The 17,831-nt window shown below is 42.3% G+C and overlaps 1 protein-coding gene across 13 annotated transcripts in view; it reads right to left on the bottom strand.

The window, feature by feature from the left end:
- The window catches only part of SERGEF (secretion regulating guanine nucleotide exchange factor), a 232,384-nt gene that overhangs the window by 86,002 nt on the left and 128,551 nt on the right, over positions 1-17,831 (bottom strand). For 8 of the 13 annotated variants that reach the window (XR_005579801.2, XM_074401191.1, XM_074401186.1 and 5 more), the window contains 2 exons: positions 12,477-12,527; positions 3,165-3,201 (listed from right to left, as the gene is read on the bottom strand). Coding sequence is in view for 10 of the 13 variants with exons in the window: in XM_074401191.1 (XP_074257292.1) it covers positions 3,165-3,201; positions 12,477-12,527 (88 nt within the window). In the remaining 3 variants the exon portion in view is untranslated. Of the gene's footprint in view, positions 1-3,164; positions 3,202-12,476; positions 12,528-17,831 lie in introns of those variants that run through there. The other 5 variants (XM_010348895.3, XM_074401193.1, XM_074401189.1 and 2 more) reach the window with 1 other exon arrangement.

Genomic DNA, 17,831 nt, shown 5'->3' on the forward strand with positions numbered 1-17,831 from the left:
TGCTCAGGAGAAAAGCTTTAGCAACCTAATTGTTACCACCACCAGCCTGGCCGACCTGCTGCACTGGCATCACCTGGGATTAGTTTTAAATGCCATAAAAGCTTGACCCACTCCCAGACCGGGGAGATGGATCTAGTGTTGCCTCCCTGTCTCCTTGTCAGTTGACTCACAATAAAGCTTTTTCTTTTCTCAAAGCCAGTGTCACAGCATTTGCTTCTATATGCGCTGGACAGTAAGCCCATTGTTCAGGTAACACTGCAACTTATCTCTGCAATCTGTTTAACCCGTTTAATCCCACACAACAAACATACTTCAATGAGTTGCGTCCATTAACCTAAGACAGTAGGTTCTCAATTGTGTCCTTTCCCCATTCTGTTTCACCTCCATTTCTAAGTTGATTCATCTGTCACACATTCATTAGATATTAAGGTTGCTTCTATGCTTGGGCAAAGTTTGGCTGCTTTATATTCTCTTCTAGTCTATTCTATAACTATTTTGTGTGTTTTACATGAGGGACATAGCACCAGGCACTGAGGGGCTATAGTTCAGGGAATGAGACTGAAGGCAGGGAAATCTCTCTAAAGCAGGCCAAGGTAGTAGGGTTGAAGGAGGAGCTCAACCCCAGGGAGAAACATGGCTTTAAGCTAGTAGGAACTCTTCTCCACCTGCAACTTGTCTCTTTCTTGCTGGCCTCCTGCCAGGGCTAACAGGTAGCTTCTTGTAGCTTCCTGTCGCAAAGCTTGCACCCTGCAGGGCACCCACTGAGGACCTCATTCCTCCAGTGATGGAGAGTCTCTTGCTCCCAGCTGGCAGGCAGGTACGTATGTGCAGAGCCCTGTGACTGCACTCACCTTTCCTGACTCTGGAACCATTCACTCAGGTCTCAGGCGCTGGGGATAAAATGGAAAATAACAGGTCTGCCCTCAAGTGCTCACCAGCACGCCCTGTTCTCCCACTGCCTCTGATAGCCTATCACAGGTAACACTGAACCCATCTTTCCAGAATATCATTGTTTCTCTCCCAACAAAGAAATATTTCACTAGAACAGTTACACTAACAAATATTTCTCCCTTCCCCTTACCTGGCCAAGAGAAAAGAGAAACCAAAGGAATTTTTATCTGCCAGGTATTTCACATAAATTATCTCACCTCATCACAATAATCTTGAAAAGTGGAATGATTATCCCCATTAAAAGATGACGGGAAAAATGACACTCACACAGAGATGAAGCCGGTTTGAACCAAGGCTGTCTGCCTGCAGTCTTTGCTCCTTCTACAGCCCCAGGCTGCCTACATCAGCTCAACCTGCTGCTTTGCTAGCTCTCACCATTCCTTCATCTGGACTTTGTGCTTTCACAGATTTAGATTCCCTGCAATCTTCTTGTTTGTGATGGTTCCGGGAGAACCCAACCTCTCCCAGTCCAGTGATAGCAGTAGCAGCAATGTCCTAGGAACTGCCTTTGACTCTTCGATTAGCTTGTCTTAATTACACCCAGGCTGAAGCAGTTCCAGTATAAAGTATCTGGTACTGCTGCAAAGCATGCAGGTTTGTTGTTACATTTTCTAGCTCCTTCTCTAGCTCCAGCCCCAGTGACTCCCCACCTTTTCTGCTGTCCTTGGTTCTGTCTCTTTATACATCATGTTTGGGCCTGCAAAGTAGTGCTTCAAGTTGCTGCCACCCCAGGCAGTTGAGCAAGTCTAGCTCAATTCAGAAAAGAATGTGTGAGTCTCTGCTAAGAGCCACACACTGCTTTAGGTGCTCTGAATAGGCAAGAAATGAGGAAAACACAAGGGCCTTTCCTGGCAGAAGTTCAAAGTTAGAAGCTAGGAGACAGGAGTGACCAGGAGCAGAAATTATTGACACAAGTCAGTCAGTGGTGGGGTTGTAACAAGAGTCCTAAAATAACAGGGCTGGACAGAAACCTGGTTTTTTGTTTTAACTTCTCCATTTTACAGATGGGGCAACTAAAGCCCACAGGAGGGCAATTACTTGAACATATAATATCAGGTAATAATAACAAACATTACCAAAGCCCCTACTAGGAGTTAAGTGCCATTCTATGTGCTTTACATATCTTAACTCATTTATCCCTCCAACAACACTACAAGGTAAGCACTACTGTCCTCCCTATTTTAAAGATGAGCATAGAGAAGTCAAACACCTTGTCCAAGTTCACATGGCTAGTAAGCAGAAGTCGGTACTAAACTTAGGCGACCTGGCTCTACACTGTAGTCTCTTTAATGTACCGTGAGAGGGAAACTGAGTCTACCTGTGGAAGTAATGTGAAGGCTTTTTGAATGAAGTACTCATAGATCTAATTATGAAAACACTAAACTGTGATTATCCAGGGCCAACTAAGAAGAAGCCTTGGCCGGGCGCGGTGGCTCGAGCGTGTAATCCTAGCACTTTGGGAGGCCGAGGTGGGTGGATCACGAGGTCAAGAGATCGAGACCATCCTGGTCAACATGGTGAAACCCCGTCTCTACTAAAAATACAAAAAATCAACTGGGCATGGTGGCGCGTGCCTGTAATCCCAGCTACTCGGGAGGCCGAGACAGGAGAATTGCCTGAGCCCAGGAGGCGGAGGTTGCGGTGAGCTGAGATCGCGCCATTGCACTCCAGCCTGGGTAACAAGAGCGAAACTCCGTCTCAAAAAAAAAAAAAAAAAAAAGAAGAAGAAGAAGAAGCCTTTATTAACCAAAGGTTTGAATCCTACAGAGAGTTTCTGAATGCCACTAAATACAAGGCAGTGAGGGCAGTGAGCAGAGCTGCATATTTCCAAACAAAGAGCCAAACCAATAGGAAAGAACTTAGAATGGGGATTTATTCAAAAAACCAGAAGCAGTCCAATCATCCTTCCTTTTTATGTCTGGCTTTCTACACATGATGACCCCCAGCCTGTAAGTTCTTTAATATGCTCAAATGCCACTTCCTGGGAAGGGAAGCCAGCTCAGATACCTTAAAATGATGCTCAATAATATGAATTGAAATATTCAGGAAAGGAGCTTCTAGTAAACCCTTGATCAACCGAAGACTTCCATTTCCCCCAGTCTCCCCTAACACACATGCATGCCTGCATGCACTGTGGCTTTTGGTTAACCAAAGTCTTCAATTCTGCCACATAATTTTCAGAAGAAACAGTTATCAGTATAAAAATTACTCACCAATTACTGCCAAATTATGCTCTGAGCCACAAGAAACCTGTTAAAAAAGAAAGAAAAAAACCACTTATAGTAGACAAAGAAAATGGATAGATATTTCAGCCAGTGTATTTTATAATCAGAGTTCTTTTCTAATGACACTAACATCCATTTTTGGCAAACTTTGGGGAGGAAATAGAAAGGAACATCATACACAAAAGTTGAGACTATAATGACAACACATTCACAGCTACATAAAAAGAGAAAGTAAAAACAACATTGAATGGAAATTCACCAGGTATTAAAGTTGTCTTTAGCTAGTGAGACCATGAGTAATTTTTTAAATCCTTTCTTCCTTTTACTTTTTGTATTTTTCAAACTTTCTATAATGAGCATATATTACTGTAAAAATGGAAAGATAAGGCAATAAAGATAACAGTTTTTGAAAACTGAACTAAAAAGACCATTACTCTCATATGGACTGAAAAAATGAGTAAAGAATTCAGTGGAAACAGACTGGTCCATTGAGAAATGTTTGACTTTTTCTCATCTGTCCACTCTCCCTTTCACCTACCAGCCACACAAACTATCTGCAGTTCTTTTAACATGTCACGTTCTCTCACACCTCTAGCCCTTTGCACATGTTTGTTCCTCCACCCAAAATGTCCTCTCCTCTCCTGTGTACCTAAAAAATGTCTACCTATCCTTTAAAATCTCAAAGTATCTACTAAGACTTCTTTGCTGTTGCTTGTAGGTAGGATCAGGTGCACCTGTCCTATGCCCTTAAATGCACCCCCACTGTAGCAATCATCTTGTTGCCTCTTATCATTGTTTCCTGTCTCTTTATGAGACCACATGTATTTTAGTCTCCTTCACCTCTGTATTGCACAGATGGATTGGAAAAGGCCTGGGACTTAGTTAGCATCTGCTAAAAGAGGGAATGAATGAAAGAACAAAGTACATAAAAAAATACCTAATGCATAAAACACAATTTTTGACGTTCTGAATACAGGGTTTCCAACCAGTGAGAGACACTTCCTGCCCTTCAGTCTCCATATGTCCCAACTGCTAGCAGAAGGAAGGACTGGGAATACAAAAGCATAAATGGTTCTCCAGGACTAATTAAGAGTAGCTCTGGACTTTGGAGAATTATCCTATGACCTTTATCAGGATACTTACTTTAGCTCCTGACAAGAGGAACGTTTTAAGTACTCTGGAATGTTAATGCTGGAAGGGCCCTGGAGATCACCTACATTATGAGGAGAAGACAGAAGCCTGGGAGGGAGAAGTAACTTACCTCAGGTCCCAGGGCAAGTCTGTGACAAAACTAAGACTAGAGCCACCATTCTATCCTCTACTTCAATGAAATCAACTTTTTAAATCCACATATGAGTGATTCCTTATTGAATGAGATCATGTGTTATTTGTCTTTCTGTGCCTGAATTATTTTACTTAACATAATATCTTCCAGGTTCCTCCATGTTATTATATATGACTATAGTCAATATATTAAATTCTTGAAAAATGCTAAAAGTAGATTTTGTTTCCTCACCGCAAAAATGACAACTATGAGATGTAATATGTTAAATAGCCAGTTTAGCCATTCCACAATGCATGTATATTTCCAAACATCATGTTACATACAGGAAACATATACAATTTTATGTCAATTAAAAAAATAAAAAACTACGACTAGAGCCACTCTGATTCTCTTAATTCTCCCACAAGTTCCTTTGGTGGTATTTTTCACTTTCCTAGTGAAAACCACTTGGAAGTAATATTCAACGGTTCTTAGCTAATATTCAATGGTTCTTAGCTCAGGCCCCTGACAAGCGTAGCTCAAAAGGCATTTGAGCGTTAGAAGTCAACCTGCATATTCACAGGTGGGAAGGAGCAGCAAGGCTTCCCAGGCTTTTTCCTTTGTAGGAGCTGTGCTTCCCAGATCCCAGATTCCGCAGGGAAAAGGGTTACCCACACTTAAGTGGACTCCCTGACAGTGCTTATTTGCCAGTAAGTATTTCCAGGCTGTTTAGTCTCTGAGCTCCTTTCAGGCTGGCTCTGTGTCTGATTGACCTGAGGTCTCCCACTATGCCTCACTCAGGACCATATACACAGCACAAGTTCATTACATGCTTCCTGGCTGTAATGAAGCTGGTTCCCTAGGTCTACTACAGGAAGCTATTTAGACTGAAGAACTGGAAAAAGCTCAGATGTCTAACCGTCAGGGAATGCTTATGTAAATTATGGTAGAGCCATCTGAGGGACTTATTCAGCCTTGGAAAATGATGCTTATAATAACAGGAAAATATTCATAATATAAAAAATTACATAAATATTATATATATACTATGATCTCAAACTCTATAATAAAGCATGAATAAGAATGACTGGAAGGAGATAACATCAAAATATTAACAATGAGTATTATTTTTCTTTCTTTCCTATACTCTGAATTTTATACATAATTTTTATAATCAGAAAAAAATCTTCAAAGTTAGACAAAATAAGTGTAATGCAGTTACCAACACAAAGAAAAAAAAGCCCAGATGGGTATAAAATATATATACTATAAAATCAGGAATGTTCAGAAGTGGTGAGGGAAAAGGATTTGAAGGAAATTTAAATTATAAGGGTAGCTGTATCACGGTGGTAAGATTGTAAGATATTTTTTCTACTATTCTCTATTTTCCAAATATTCTGTAACTGTGGTGGCAGTAGTAGCGGCGGCTGCGGCAGCAGTAACTGCGGGAATTAAAGCCAGCATATATTGAGGATTCATACGTGCCAGGTGTCATGCCAAGCTACTTTATAAACATTCTCACATTTTAGTCATCACAACAATCTTTTCAGGTAAGTTTCACTTTGCTTATTTTAGACATAAGGAGACTGAGATGCATACATATTAAATAACCTTCGCAGCTAGACAAGTGGCAGCAGTAGAACTAAAACCCAGGTCTGCCTGATCGCCAAGCTAGTGTTCTTTACTGCCACATCATATTACCTTTGTTTTTGTTTTAAAATTATTTTATTTCACAAAATGCAGAGGGAGAAAAGGCCTGCCTCTGACTGCTGGGGTTCACCCTGGGGCTGTGGACTATAGAGCTGACCAGCCTCAAGGACCATGGGCTTCCAGAAACAAGTCACTGATCAACATCAGTAACAGCACATTAATGAGTGAGACAGTGATGAATGGATTTTGTCAAACCAATGTAGAGCTTGAAGCTCAAAGTTCCCCACTGCTTCTTGCTCTCTGTGCACTGGCACAAGAGATCAAGAGGTCAAGAGACTGAACACTAAAAGGCTGCAAAATCCCAGTGTTATACTTCCTCAGTGAAATTGTATCAATGACCATTTGCTTCATAATGTTCCTGCCAGCATCTACCCAATGCTCAACTGCAGGCAGCTTTCTGGAAGACTCTCTTAACAATGGCAATGCACCCAGGAGAAAGAGATCCAGGGCCAGGAAGCCAGGTGAGTCCCAGGTCCTCCCTTTTCTGGCTCTGAGACCTAAAGAGCAAAGTATTTGACTTAACCTCTTGGGTCTCAGTGTTCTCAGGTGTAAAAAGTAAATAACAGTGTCTTCCCTGCCTGTCTTACGGAATTGCTAGAGGACAAATGAGACAATCTGCCCCTTACAACCATGCATCCCACCTTCCTCATGCACAAATCTGACCATGTCATGCCCCTGTATAAAACCTTCACAGGATCCCAGCATTGGTATGGTAAAGCCTAAAACATCCTATGAGGCCCTGATGAGTAGGTCCCTGTTTACCTCTCTGGCCTCATTTCCTCCCTCTGCTACTCATGAGCCCTCAACCCAAATAACATAATCCTTTTGTTCTAGTCACATAACATTACTTTTTCTCTAAGAACATCACGGAATTTCAGTTCTTTATGCATGCTAGGCTTCTTGCCTGAAATACACTTTCTCCCACTGTCTACCAAGGTAAATATTTTAATACTGCTGAGCTGGGTGTGGTGGCTCATGCCTGTCATCCTAACACTTTGGAAGGCTAAGGTAGGTGAATCACTTGAGGTCAGGAGTTCGAGACCAGCCTGTCCAACATGGCGAAACCCTGTCTCTACTTAAAATATAAAAAGAAATCTGGCAGGGCATGGTGGCGGGTGCCCGTGATCCCAACTGCTCAGGAGGCTAAATCAGGAGAATCCCTTGAACCTGGGAAGCGGAGGTTGCAGTGAGCCGAAATCATACCACTGCATTTCAGCCTGGGCAACAGAGCAAGACTCTGTCTCAAAAAAAAAAAAAAAAAAAAAGAAGACTCAAACATCACCTCCTGGTAAAGCCTTCCCTGACTTCTTTAGGCAGAGTCAGCTGCCCCACAGCACCATGTATCATGGTCCTTATCACACATACGATGTGTGTTCACAGATTGTGCATGTGTTAGATCCTTTCTCAGACATTCAGAAGAGTACCTGCTCAGTAGTGGTTCTGCCACACAATCTAAGTGCAGGGCATGGGGGTGAGGGGGTGGCAGTACAAGCAAGTATGAGCAGCAGTATGGCCAATCCATTCCAATTGGAGACAGACCCTGACATGCACAATGCGGGCAAGAGGGAGACAGCATTAGAAGGATACAACATGAAGATGCTGGGAGCATTGAAAACAGAATAGGGTTGTTCTGGCAACTCCAGCACAGCAAAGCACAGAAGACTATAACAGGTCAGGTCTAGGAAACCGAATCCCACTACAGAAAAAGCAGGTTCCAGGTTGCTGCCTAGGACTTTCTGGAGAAGGGGGATACAACTCCCCAAGGGTAAGGGGTGAGAAGCAAAGGTGGCTGTGGAAAGCTACTATGTCTTAGTGCTTCCCAGACATGAGAGAGGTCTGCTCTGCTCAGGGACCTCAGACTATGAAGTTAGAGCTGCAAAAAACACATTTTGAACCCCCACTGCCAGTAGAATAAGATCTCAAGTCCAACCCACCAGACTAGACTTCATCAGCTCTTGCAAGGCCAGTTAAAACTCTCCTGGGGGTGGGTCTTAGAAAATACAGCTGGACCCGGGCAAGAGCCGACTGATAATATGCTCAGTAAATACATGCTGAATGCATTAATGAGTTAAACAAATGAATAATTTAATCAACAAGCAAAAATTGGATGAATGTGAAAATGTTTGCCAATTGTTGGATGTGAGTACTTTGGTTCTTAGCAGTACAGCTGTATCTGTTTGTAAAAACAGCCGTCTGGCTCCTATAGAATACTTATAGGCCAGGCACCTGGCTAACTGCTTTACCTGTATTATCTCATACAGACTTATACGAAACCTAAGAGATTCTTCTGTTACAACCATTTTACCAATGAAGCTGCCGGGGTTCAGAGAAGCATGGTAACTTGCCCAGTGTCTCACAGGTAGTGAAGGTGCAGGATTCTGTGATCCTTCGGGTTCAAGCTCTTTTCCTCGAAATGGTATGAACCCTTCCTTTTCTCATATAAGATGGAAATAAACCAGCCATCCAATTCCCTTACATCTGGCAAGCCCAGTGCCAGGGACGGGTAGGCTGGGAGAGCCCTAGATTTACAGGGCCCAAACAACATCCTGCTTGGGGCTAGGAGTGCCCACCTCTGGAATGATCAAGAAGCTGTTTCCAGGGATATTAGGGGAAAGGCTGCAAAATGGGAACAAAGTTATGTTGCCTGCCCTCCTTATGGAAGCCGTGCCTTGGCGAGAGAACACTGCCAGATTGTTCAATTCTGAACTTTCTAAATGGGAAATCAGGGCGCGGAAGAGTGGGGTGGGAAATGAACACCAGGTTGCTGACCAGAACTCAGGGTCAGGTATGCCAAGGAAAGGAAGTGGGGCGAGGCCAGCCCCAGGCCACCACCCAGGGACCGCCCTTCTCTACTGGAGAGCGGTAGCCAGCCGCAGTCCAAAGGCCACCAAGGCTGCTAGGTGGACAGTGAGGCCTGCTGATTGGTTCTCACCCCAGTCTATGAGTCCCGGCGCCTGCAGCTGCTATGGCAACTGGGCACACCTGAGGAGATACCTGATGGCCAGCGTGAAAGGGGAGTAATGCAGCTTAGGCTGGTGTGGCACTGTGCTGCGCTCTATGCCGCACTGTGAGCCCTTGGCGGGCATGCTGCCAGGGTGGGAGAAGCGTGCCGGAAGCAGCTCCAGAATGGCAGCCCCAGCTGGCTAGGCAGCCTGCGCTGCCTGGGTTAATAGGGCAAGGGAACGGGCGTCTCGGTGCAGCCTTTGCCAGAACTCTGCCCAAACCCAGTTTCCATCTGCGTATCTCTGGGTGACAACCAGAATTTCAAACTATTAGAAACGCAGTGCTTGGAAGCTGGGCATGTTTTACAAGCACACTACAATCCAGTGAGCCACCAGAGTTCCACCCTCAAGCTCAGAAATAGTCCCAAGGGGGAGGCCATGGCGACACCAGAGAGGCAGTAGAGTTGCTTGCTTCTGGAAGCACCTACCCTTACAAAGATATCTTTAACTCTCTCTGTGGGCTTGAATTTGTATTTTATTTCATAAATATGTATATAATATTACTATATATTATGATATATTATACTTTATATTATTAATTTTATATATATATATATGTATATATATATATAATTTTTTAAAGAGATGGAGTTCTTGCTGTGTTGCCCAGACTGGCTCCAACTCCTGGGCTCCAGTTATCCTCCCGCCTCAGCCTCCCAAGTAGCTGGGACTACAGGCACAAGCCACCACACCAGGCTCCTTGAATGTTTGATTAAAGCTTAGATACCAAAGAATGCCAAAAAAAAAAAAAAAAAAAAAAAAAGGTAGGGGATCTGGAGACCCAGAGGCTCCATCTGTCCTCTACTTCAGAGTACAAGGTGGAAGAACCTATTCTCTCTGTAAAGCCAGTTCCTTTTTATTTAATTATTATTATTTTTTAAAAAGAGCATATTGTATGTATGCCTATGAAAAAAATGAGGCTTGAACTAGGTTCTGCTATCTTCCAGAGAAGTTGGGGTGAGGAGGAGGAGAGCTAAAGTTTGGTTAAGTGCCTGGATGCCAAGCGTGTGACATTATAGAATTTCACTTTACCTGCAGTACCTCCCACCCTCACAGCCACTCTGAGAAGTGAGAATCTGTCTCCCTACACAGCCGCCAGCAAACCCTCTCAGAGGAGTTAAGTCACTGGTCCCAGGTCTGCTTTGGTCCAAAGCCTGTAAGCTAACCCACTACACATACTGCCTCCTCCTCTTCTGATACTGGTACCAGAGTGTCCCAGTCACAAAGGCTCAAACTCTCCAGTGACAGCTCTCTTTTCCATCTCTCTCTCCTCCCCTTATATTTAGGCTGTCTCCAGATCCTGTTAATCCTGACTTCTCAGCGGTTCTCAGATCTGACTTATTTCCAGCTGCTGTCATCTTAGTTTAGTCCTTTTCACCTCAGCCTGGAATCTTAACAACCAATGACTTCAAGTTTTCTTCTCACCATAATATCATGATGTGATCTGGTTTTGCTTTTGTTTTTAGAGACAGATCTCACTCTGCCACTCAGGCTAGAGCGCGGGAGTATAAACCTAGCTCACTATAACCTTGAATTCCTGGGCTCAAGTGACCCTTCTGCCTTAGCTTCCTGAGTAGCTAGGACTACAGGCACACACCACTAAGCCTGGCCAATTTTTTTTTTACTTCTTGTAGAGACAGGATCTCATCAATGTTGTCCAGACTTCTTGAACTCCTGGACTTAAGCGATCCTCCTATCCCGGCCTCCCAAAGCTCTGGGATAACAGGCATGACCCACTGTACGTGCATGGCTATGATCTGATTTTTTAAAGAGTAAAGTTGTCACAGCTATCAAAGTCTCATTACTTTTTACCACACATTTTACCACTCCTTTCCTACATAAACCCTCTAACCCAGCAACACAAGTCTCTTTTCTGTCTCTGGAAAATCTCGTTTCCCCACTTTTGTATCTTCATTTGCACCATTCTCCCTTCTCTATACCATTCGAAATCCAACCAACTCTACAAGGCCTAGTTCAAAACCTTGAGGCAGTACCCCAGGTCACCTCAACCTTTAGGAGATCTGCCTCCTCTCAATTCTCACCATTTGCCTTAGCAAACTACAGTTTGCTTTTATCAAATCTCCTTTGTGCTTTTATTAGTCTGGACATGAGTATGGGACATGTCAGTGTGGAGTAATGGACAGAGTTCTGGATATGGAACCAGAAAACCTGGATTTAATTCCTGATGCCCCCCCCAACCTCTGCCCCCCATTTCCTAGTCATGTGACTTTGGGCAAATCTCATTGCCTCTCTGGCCCTCAGTTCCCTCATCTGTAAAATGGAATTAAAACAACCAGGTATACCTCACACATCCTAACCTATGCTGTCTACAGAATAAAATTCACTTTGGGCTTGATCCTGTTCTACAGATATATTTTAGGACTTACATATTATTTGAGAACATATAAAAGGAGACTATAAGCACTAGGAAAGTGGCATAATGTGGTATAATGTGACATTATAAAATTTATATATACTACTTCTACCAAAAGGCATGTACAAGAATGTTCATAGCAGTTTTATTCATTAAAAAATATGAAATAACACAAATATTCATCATCAGAATAATGGATACAGTGTAATTCATCCAGAATACATTACAGCAGGGGTCCTCAACCCCCAGCCTGCAGACTGGTAATAGTCCATGGCCTGTTAGCAACCAGTCTACAGGGACAGATTCACCATGAAGAGTTCTTCAGGCTGGGTGCAGTGGCTCATACCTGTAATCCCAGCACTTGGGGAGGCAGAGGCAAGTGGATAGCTTGAGCTCATGAGTTCAAGACCAGCCTGGACAGCATGGTGAAACTGTCTGTACAAAAAAATTAGGCGGGCATGGCGGAGTGTGCCTGTAGGCCAAGCTAGTTGGAAGACTGAGGTGGGAAGATCATCTGACCTGGGAGATGGAGGTTGCAGTGAGCTGAGATCATACCACTGCACTCCAGCCTGGGTGACAAAAGCGAGACTCTGTCTCGAAAAAATAAAAAATAAATAAAAAAGTTCTTCAGTATAAACAGTTCATTTTCTTTTCCAAGAGTTTACTGACAGATAAGGAGAGGGCTTGAGAAATGTCTACTGAATTAGAATATAATATACACAGTAATTAGACTATAATATATGCAATTAAACTAGCCAGGCACTCAGACTGCTTGCTTTTCCCACAGTGCCCTTCTAAGGGAATGTCTTCATCATAAATAGCCATGTTGATACCACATGGTCCTGCTTACTGGGGCCATACCTAATTGGACTATGGATGGACACTTGTCTCAATGTGGATTAATGCATAGATTGACCACAGCCTGTGAAATGGCTTAGTGAAAATTCTACCTTGAAATAGTTGTCAGGAGTGACTCCTCTAGTTGGTAGCTGGGGCAGTAGCTGGAAGAAATAGACACAAGGAAAGTTAATATGAGGAGGAGGTATAAGCAGAGGAGTCAGAGCATCAGGAACAGTAAAGTGAAGCTAAGTCACCAGGATGTGAGAGTTCTAAAGGAAGAAGCAATAGATCCTACTGCTGAAGGCTCAAGAAGGTTTAGGCTTTTGAGCTACCTTGGGTTCTAAATGACTTTCCCATTGTTCTCTTAGAAGGCATTTGCTTCACCTGTTTTCCTTACTTAAGCTAAAGTACAATACAGTCTTCGCAAAAATAAACTGCAAATATTTCTGGTCCTTGCTGACTGAAAAAGCCTCACACAAAAATACATGTGGATTTCAGTAAAGGCATGCCACTAAGTTACTTAAATTACTCAGTACTTGTACTGAGAACAAAATGGAACCATGGGAGTTGGACAATCAAACTAAAAGGCAATTAATAGATTCAGGCCAGGCAAACATCCTATGGCATGCTTCTCAAAAAACTTTAACCCTTTCCCTAGTAGCCATGATAGGTTAAAATTAAAAAGACTGCCAACACCAAGAAGTACTAATGAGGATGTAAAATAACCGGAACTCTGTTGCATTGCTGACAGAGTGTAAATTCAACAACTGCTTGGAAAAACTGTTTGGCAGTATCTACTAAAGCTAAACATATATATGGAGACCCAAGTACCTAAAATAAATTATTGCTTACTTCTACCAAAAGGCAGGTACAAGAATGTTCACAGCAGTTTTATTCAAAATGAAAACAAGAACACAAATCTTCATCAGCAGTATAATAGATACAGTATAGTTCATTTAGAATACTTTACAGCAGGCGTCACCAACCCCCAGGCTGCAGACTGGTAATAGTCCATGGCCTGTTAGGAACCAGGCCACCCAGCAGGAGGTGAGCAGCAGGCAAGCCAGCAAAACTTCATCTGTATTTACAGCTGCTTCCCATTGCTCACATTACCATCTGAGCTCCGCCTCCTGTCAGATCAGTGGTGGCATTAGATTCTCATATGAGCACAAACCCTATTGTGAACTATGCATGGGAGGGATCTAGGCTGCGTGATCCTTATGAGACTCTAATGCCTGATGATCTGAGGTGAAACAGTTTTATCTCGAAACTATCCCATCCCCACTTGCCCTCCCCGTCCATGAAAAAATTGTCTTCTGTGAAACCAGCCCCTGGTGTCAAAAAGGTTGGAGAATAGGTGGGGCGCGGTGGCTCATGCCTGTAATCCTAGCACTTTGGGAGGCCAAGGTGGGTGGATCACTAAGTCAGGAATTCAAGACCAGCCTGGCCAATATGGTGAAACCCCATCTTTACTAAAAATACAAAAATTAGCTGGGCACGGTGGTGGGCACCTGTAATCCCATATACTCCAGAGGCTGAGGCAGGAGAATTGCTTGAACCTGGGAGGTGGAGGTTGCAGTGAGCTGAGATGGTGCCATTGCACTCCAGCCTGGGTGACAGCAAGACTCCATCTCAAAAAAAACAAAAAACAAAAAAACAAACAAACAAAAAAAACAGGTTGGGGACTGTTACTTTACAGCAATGGGGAAAAAATGGATATTTGCAACATAAATAAATCTTTTTTTCGCTCATTATTTTTCAATTTTTTAAAATTGCATTTTAGGTTTTAGAGTACATGTGAAGAACATGCAAGATTGTTGCATAGGTACACACATGGCAGTGTGATGTGCTGCCTTCCTCCCCTTCACCTATATCTGGCATTTCTCCCCATGCTCTCTCTCCCCAACTCCCCACCCCCTGCTATCCCTCCTCTATTTCCCCCATACAGACCCCAGTGTGTGATGCTTCCCTCCCTGTGTCCATGTGTTCTCATTGTTCAACACCCACCTATGAGTGAGAACATGCAGTGATTGATTTTCTGTTCTTGTGTCAGTTTGCTGAGAATGATGGTTTCCAGATTCATCCACGTCCCTACAAAGGACACTAACTCATCGGTTTTGAGGGCTGCATACTATTCCATGGTGTATATGTGCCACATTTTCCCTGTCCAGTCTATCACTGATGGGCATTTGGGTTGGTTCCACGTCTTTGCTATTGTAAACAGTACTGCAATAAACATTCGTGTGCATGTGTCCTCATAGTAGAACAATTTCTAATACTTTGGATATATGACCAGTAATAGGATTGCTGGGTCAAATGGAATTTCTATGTCTAGGTCATTGAGGAATCGCCACACTGTCTTCCACAATGGTTGAACTAATTTGCACTCCCACCAACAGTGTAAAAGTGTTCCTATTTCTCCACATCCTCTCCAGCATCTGTTGTCTCCAGATTTTTTAATGATCGCCATTCTAACTGGTGTGAGGTGGTATCTCAATGTAGTTTTGATTTGCATTTCTCTAATGACCAGTGATGATGAGCATTTTTTCATATGTTTGTTGGCCTCAGGTATGTCTTCTTTTGTAAAGTGTCTGTTCATGTCCTTGCCCACTTTTGAATGGGCTTGTTTGTTTTATTCTTGTAAATCTGTTTTAGTTCTTTGTAGATTCTGGATATCAGCCCTTTGTCAGATGGGTAGATTGCAAAAGTTTTTTCCTATTCTGTTGGTTGCCAATTCGCTCTAATGACTGTTTCTTTTGCTGTGCAGAAGCTGTGGAGTTTGATTAGGTCCCATTTGTCTATTTTGGCTTTTGTTGCCAATGCTTTTGGTGTTTTGGTCATGAAGTCCTTGCCTATGCCTATGTCCTGAATGGTTCTGCCTAGGTTTTCTTCTAGGGTTTTGATGGTGTTAGGTCTTATGTTTAAGTCGTTAATCCATCTGGAGATAATTTGAGTGTAAGGTGTAAGGAAGGAGTCCAGTTTCTGCTTTCTGCACATGGCTAGCCAGTTTTCTCAACACCATTTATTAAACAGGGACTCCTTTCCCCATTGCTTGTTTTTGTCAGGTTTGTCAAAAATCGGATGGTTGTAGATGTGTGGTGTTGCCTCCAAGGCCTCTGTTCTGTTCCATTGGTCTATATCTCTGTTTTGGTACCAGTACCACGCTCTTTTGATTACTGTAGCCTTGTAGCATAGTTTGAAGTCCAGTAGTGTAATGCCTCCTCCTTTTTTTTTTTTTTTTTTTTTTTTCTTAAAATTGACTTGGCTATGCGGGCTCTCTTTTGGTTCCACATGAAGTTTAAGGTGTTTTTTTTCCAGTTCTGTGAAGAAGGTCATTGGTAGCTTGATGGGAATAGCATTGAATCTGTAAATTAATTTGGGCAGTATGGCCATTTTCACAATACTGATTCTTCCTAACCATGAACATGGAATGTTTCTCCATCTGTTTGTGTCCTCTCTTATTTCGTTAAGCAGTGGTTTGTAGTTCTCCTTGAAGAGGTCCTTTACATCGTTTGTTAGTTGTATTCCCAGGTATTTTATTCTCTATGTAGCAATTGTGAATGGCAGTTCATTCTTGATGTGGCTCTCTTTAAGTCTGTCATTGGTGTATAGGAATGCTTGCGATTTTTGCACATTGATTTTGTTTCCTGAGACTTTGCTGAAGTTGCTTATCAGTTTCAGGAGATTTTGGGCTGAGACGATGGGGTCTTCTAGATATACAATCATGTCGTCTGCAAATAGAGACAATTTGACTCCCTCCTTTCCTATTTGAATACCCTTTATTTCTTTTTCTTGCCTGATTGCTCTGGCTAGAACTTCCAATACTATATTGAATAGGAGTGGTGAGAGAGGGCATCCTTGTCTAGTGCCAGATTTCAAAGGGAATGCTTCTAGTTTTTGCCCATTCAGTATGATATTGGCTGTTGGTTTGTCATAAATAGCTTTTATTATTTTGAGATATGTTCCACCAGTACCTAGTTTATTGAGGGTTTTTAGCATAAAGGGCTGTTGAATTTTGTCAAAGGCCTTCTCTGCATCAATTGAGATAATCATGTGGTTTTTTAATTTGGTTCTGTTTATGTGGTGAATTACATTTACAACTTGCTTATGTTGAACCAGCCTTGCATCCCCAGGATGAAGCTTACTTGATCATGGTGGATAAGCTTTTTGATGTGTTGTTGCAATTATTTGACAGTATTTTATTGAAGATTTTTGCATCTATATTCATCACGGATATTGGCCTGAAGTTTTCTTTTCTTATTGAGTCTCTGCCGGGTTTTGGTATCAGGATGATGTTGGTCTCATAAAATGATTTGGGAAGGAGTACATCTTTTTGGATTGTTTGGAGTAGTTTCAGAAGGAATGATATGAGCTCCTCTTTGTATGCCTAGTAAAATTCGGCTGTGAACCTGTCTGGACCTGGGCTTTTTTTAGGTGGTAGGCCCTTAATTGCTGCCTCAACTTCAGACCTTGTTATTGGTCTATTCAAGGTTTCAACTTCTTCCTGGTTTAGGCTTGGAAGGATGCAAGTGTCCAGGAATTTATCAATTTCTTCCAGGTTTACTAGTTTATGTGCATAGAGATGTTTGTAATAATCTCTGGTGATGGTTTGTATTTCTGTGGAATCTGTGGTGATATCCCCTTTATCATTTATTGCATCTGTTTGATTATTCTCTCTTTTCTTTTTTATTGATCTGGCTAGTGGTCTATTTTGTTATCTTTTTGAAAAAACAGCTCCTGGATTTATTGATTTTTTGAAGGTTTTTTTGTGTCTCTATCTCCTTCAGTTCTGCTCTGATCTTAGTTATTTCTTGTCTTCTGCTAGGTTTTGAGTTTTTTTGGTCTTATTCCTCTAGCTCTTTCAATTTTGATGATACGGTGTCAATTTTAGATCTTTCCTTGCTTCTCATGTGGGCATTTATTGCTATATATTTGCCTCTAGACACTGCTTTAAATGTGTCCCAGAGATTCTGGTATGTTGTGTCTTCATTCTCATTGGTTTCGAAGAACATCTTTATTTTGCTTTCATGTCATTGTTTATCAAGTCAACATTCAAGAGCCAGTTGTTCAGTTTCCATGAAGCTGTGCAGCTCTAAGTTAGTTTCTCAATTCTGAGTTCTAACTTGATTGCACTGTGGTCTGAGCGACTATTTGTTATGATTTCCATTCTTCTGCATTTGCTGAGGAGTGGTTTACTTCCAATTAGGTGGTCAATTTCAGATTAGGTGTGATGTGGTGCTGAGAATGTATATTCTGTGGACTTGGGGTGGAGAGTTCTGTAAATGTCTATTAGGTTTGCTTGGTCCAGGTCTGAGTTCAAGTCCTGGATATCCTTGTTAATTTTCTGTCTTATTGATCTGTCTAATATCGACAATGAGGTTTTAAAGTCTCCCACTACTATTGTGTGGGAGTCTTAGTCTCTTTGTAAATCATTAAGAACTTGCTTTATGTATCTAGATGCTCCT

This window comes from Saimiri boliviensis, chromosome 6, assembly GCF_048565385.1.
Source record: "Saimiri boliviensis isolate mSaiBol1 chromosome 6, mSaiBol1.pri, whole genome shotgun sequence".
NCBI classification, from domain to species: domain Eukaryota; kingdom Metazoa; phylum Chordata; class Mammalia; order Primates; family Cebidae; genus Saimiri; species Saimiri boliviensis.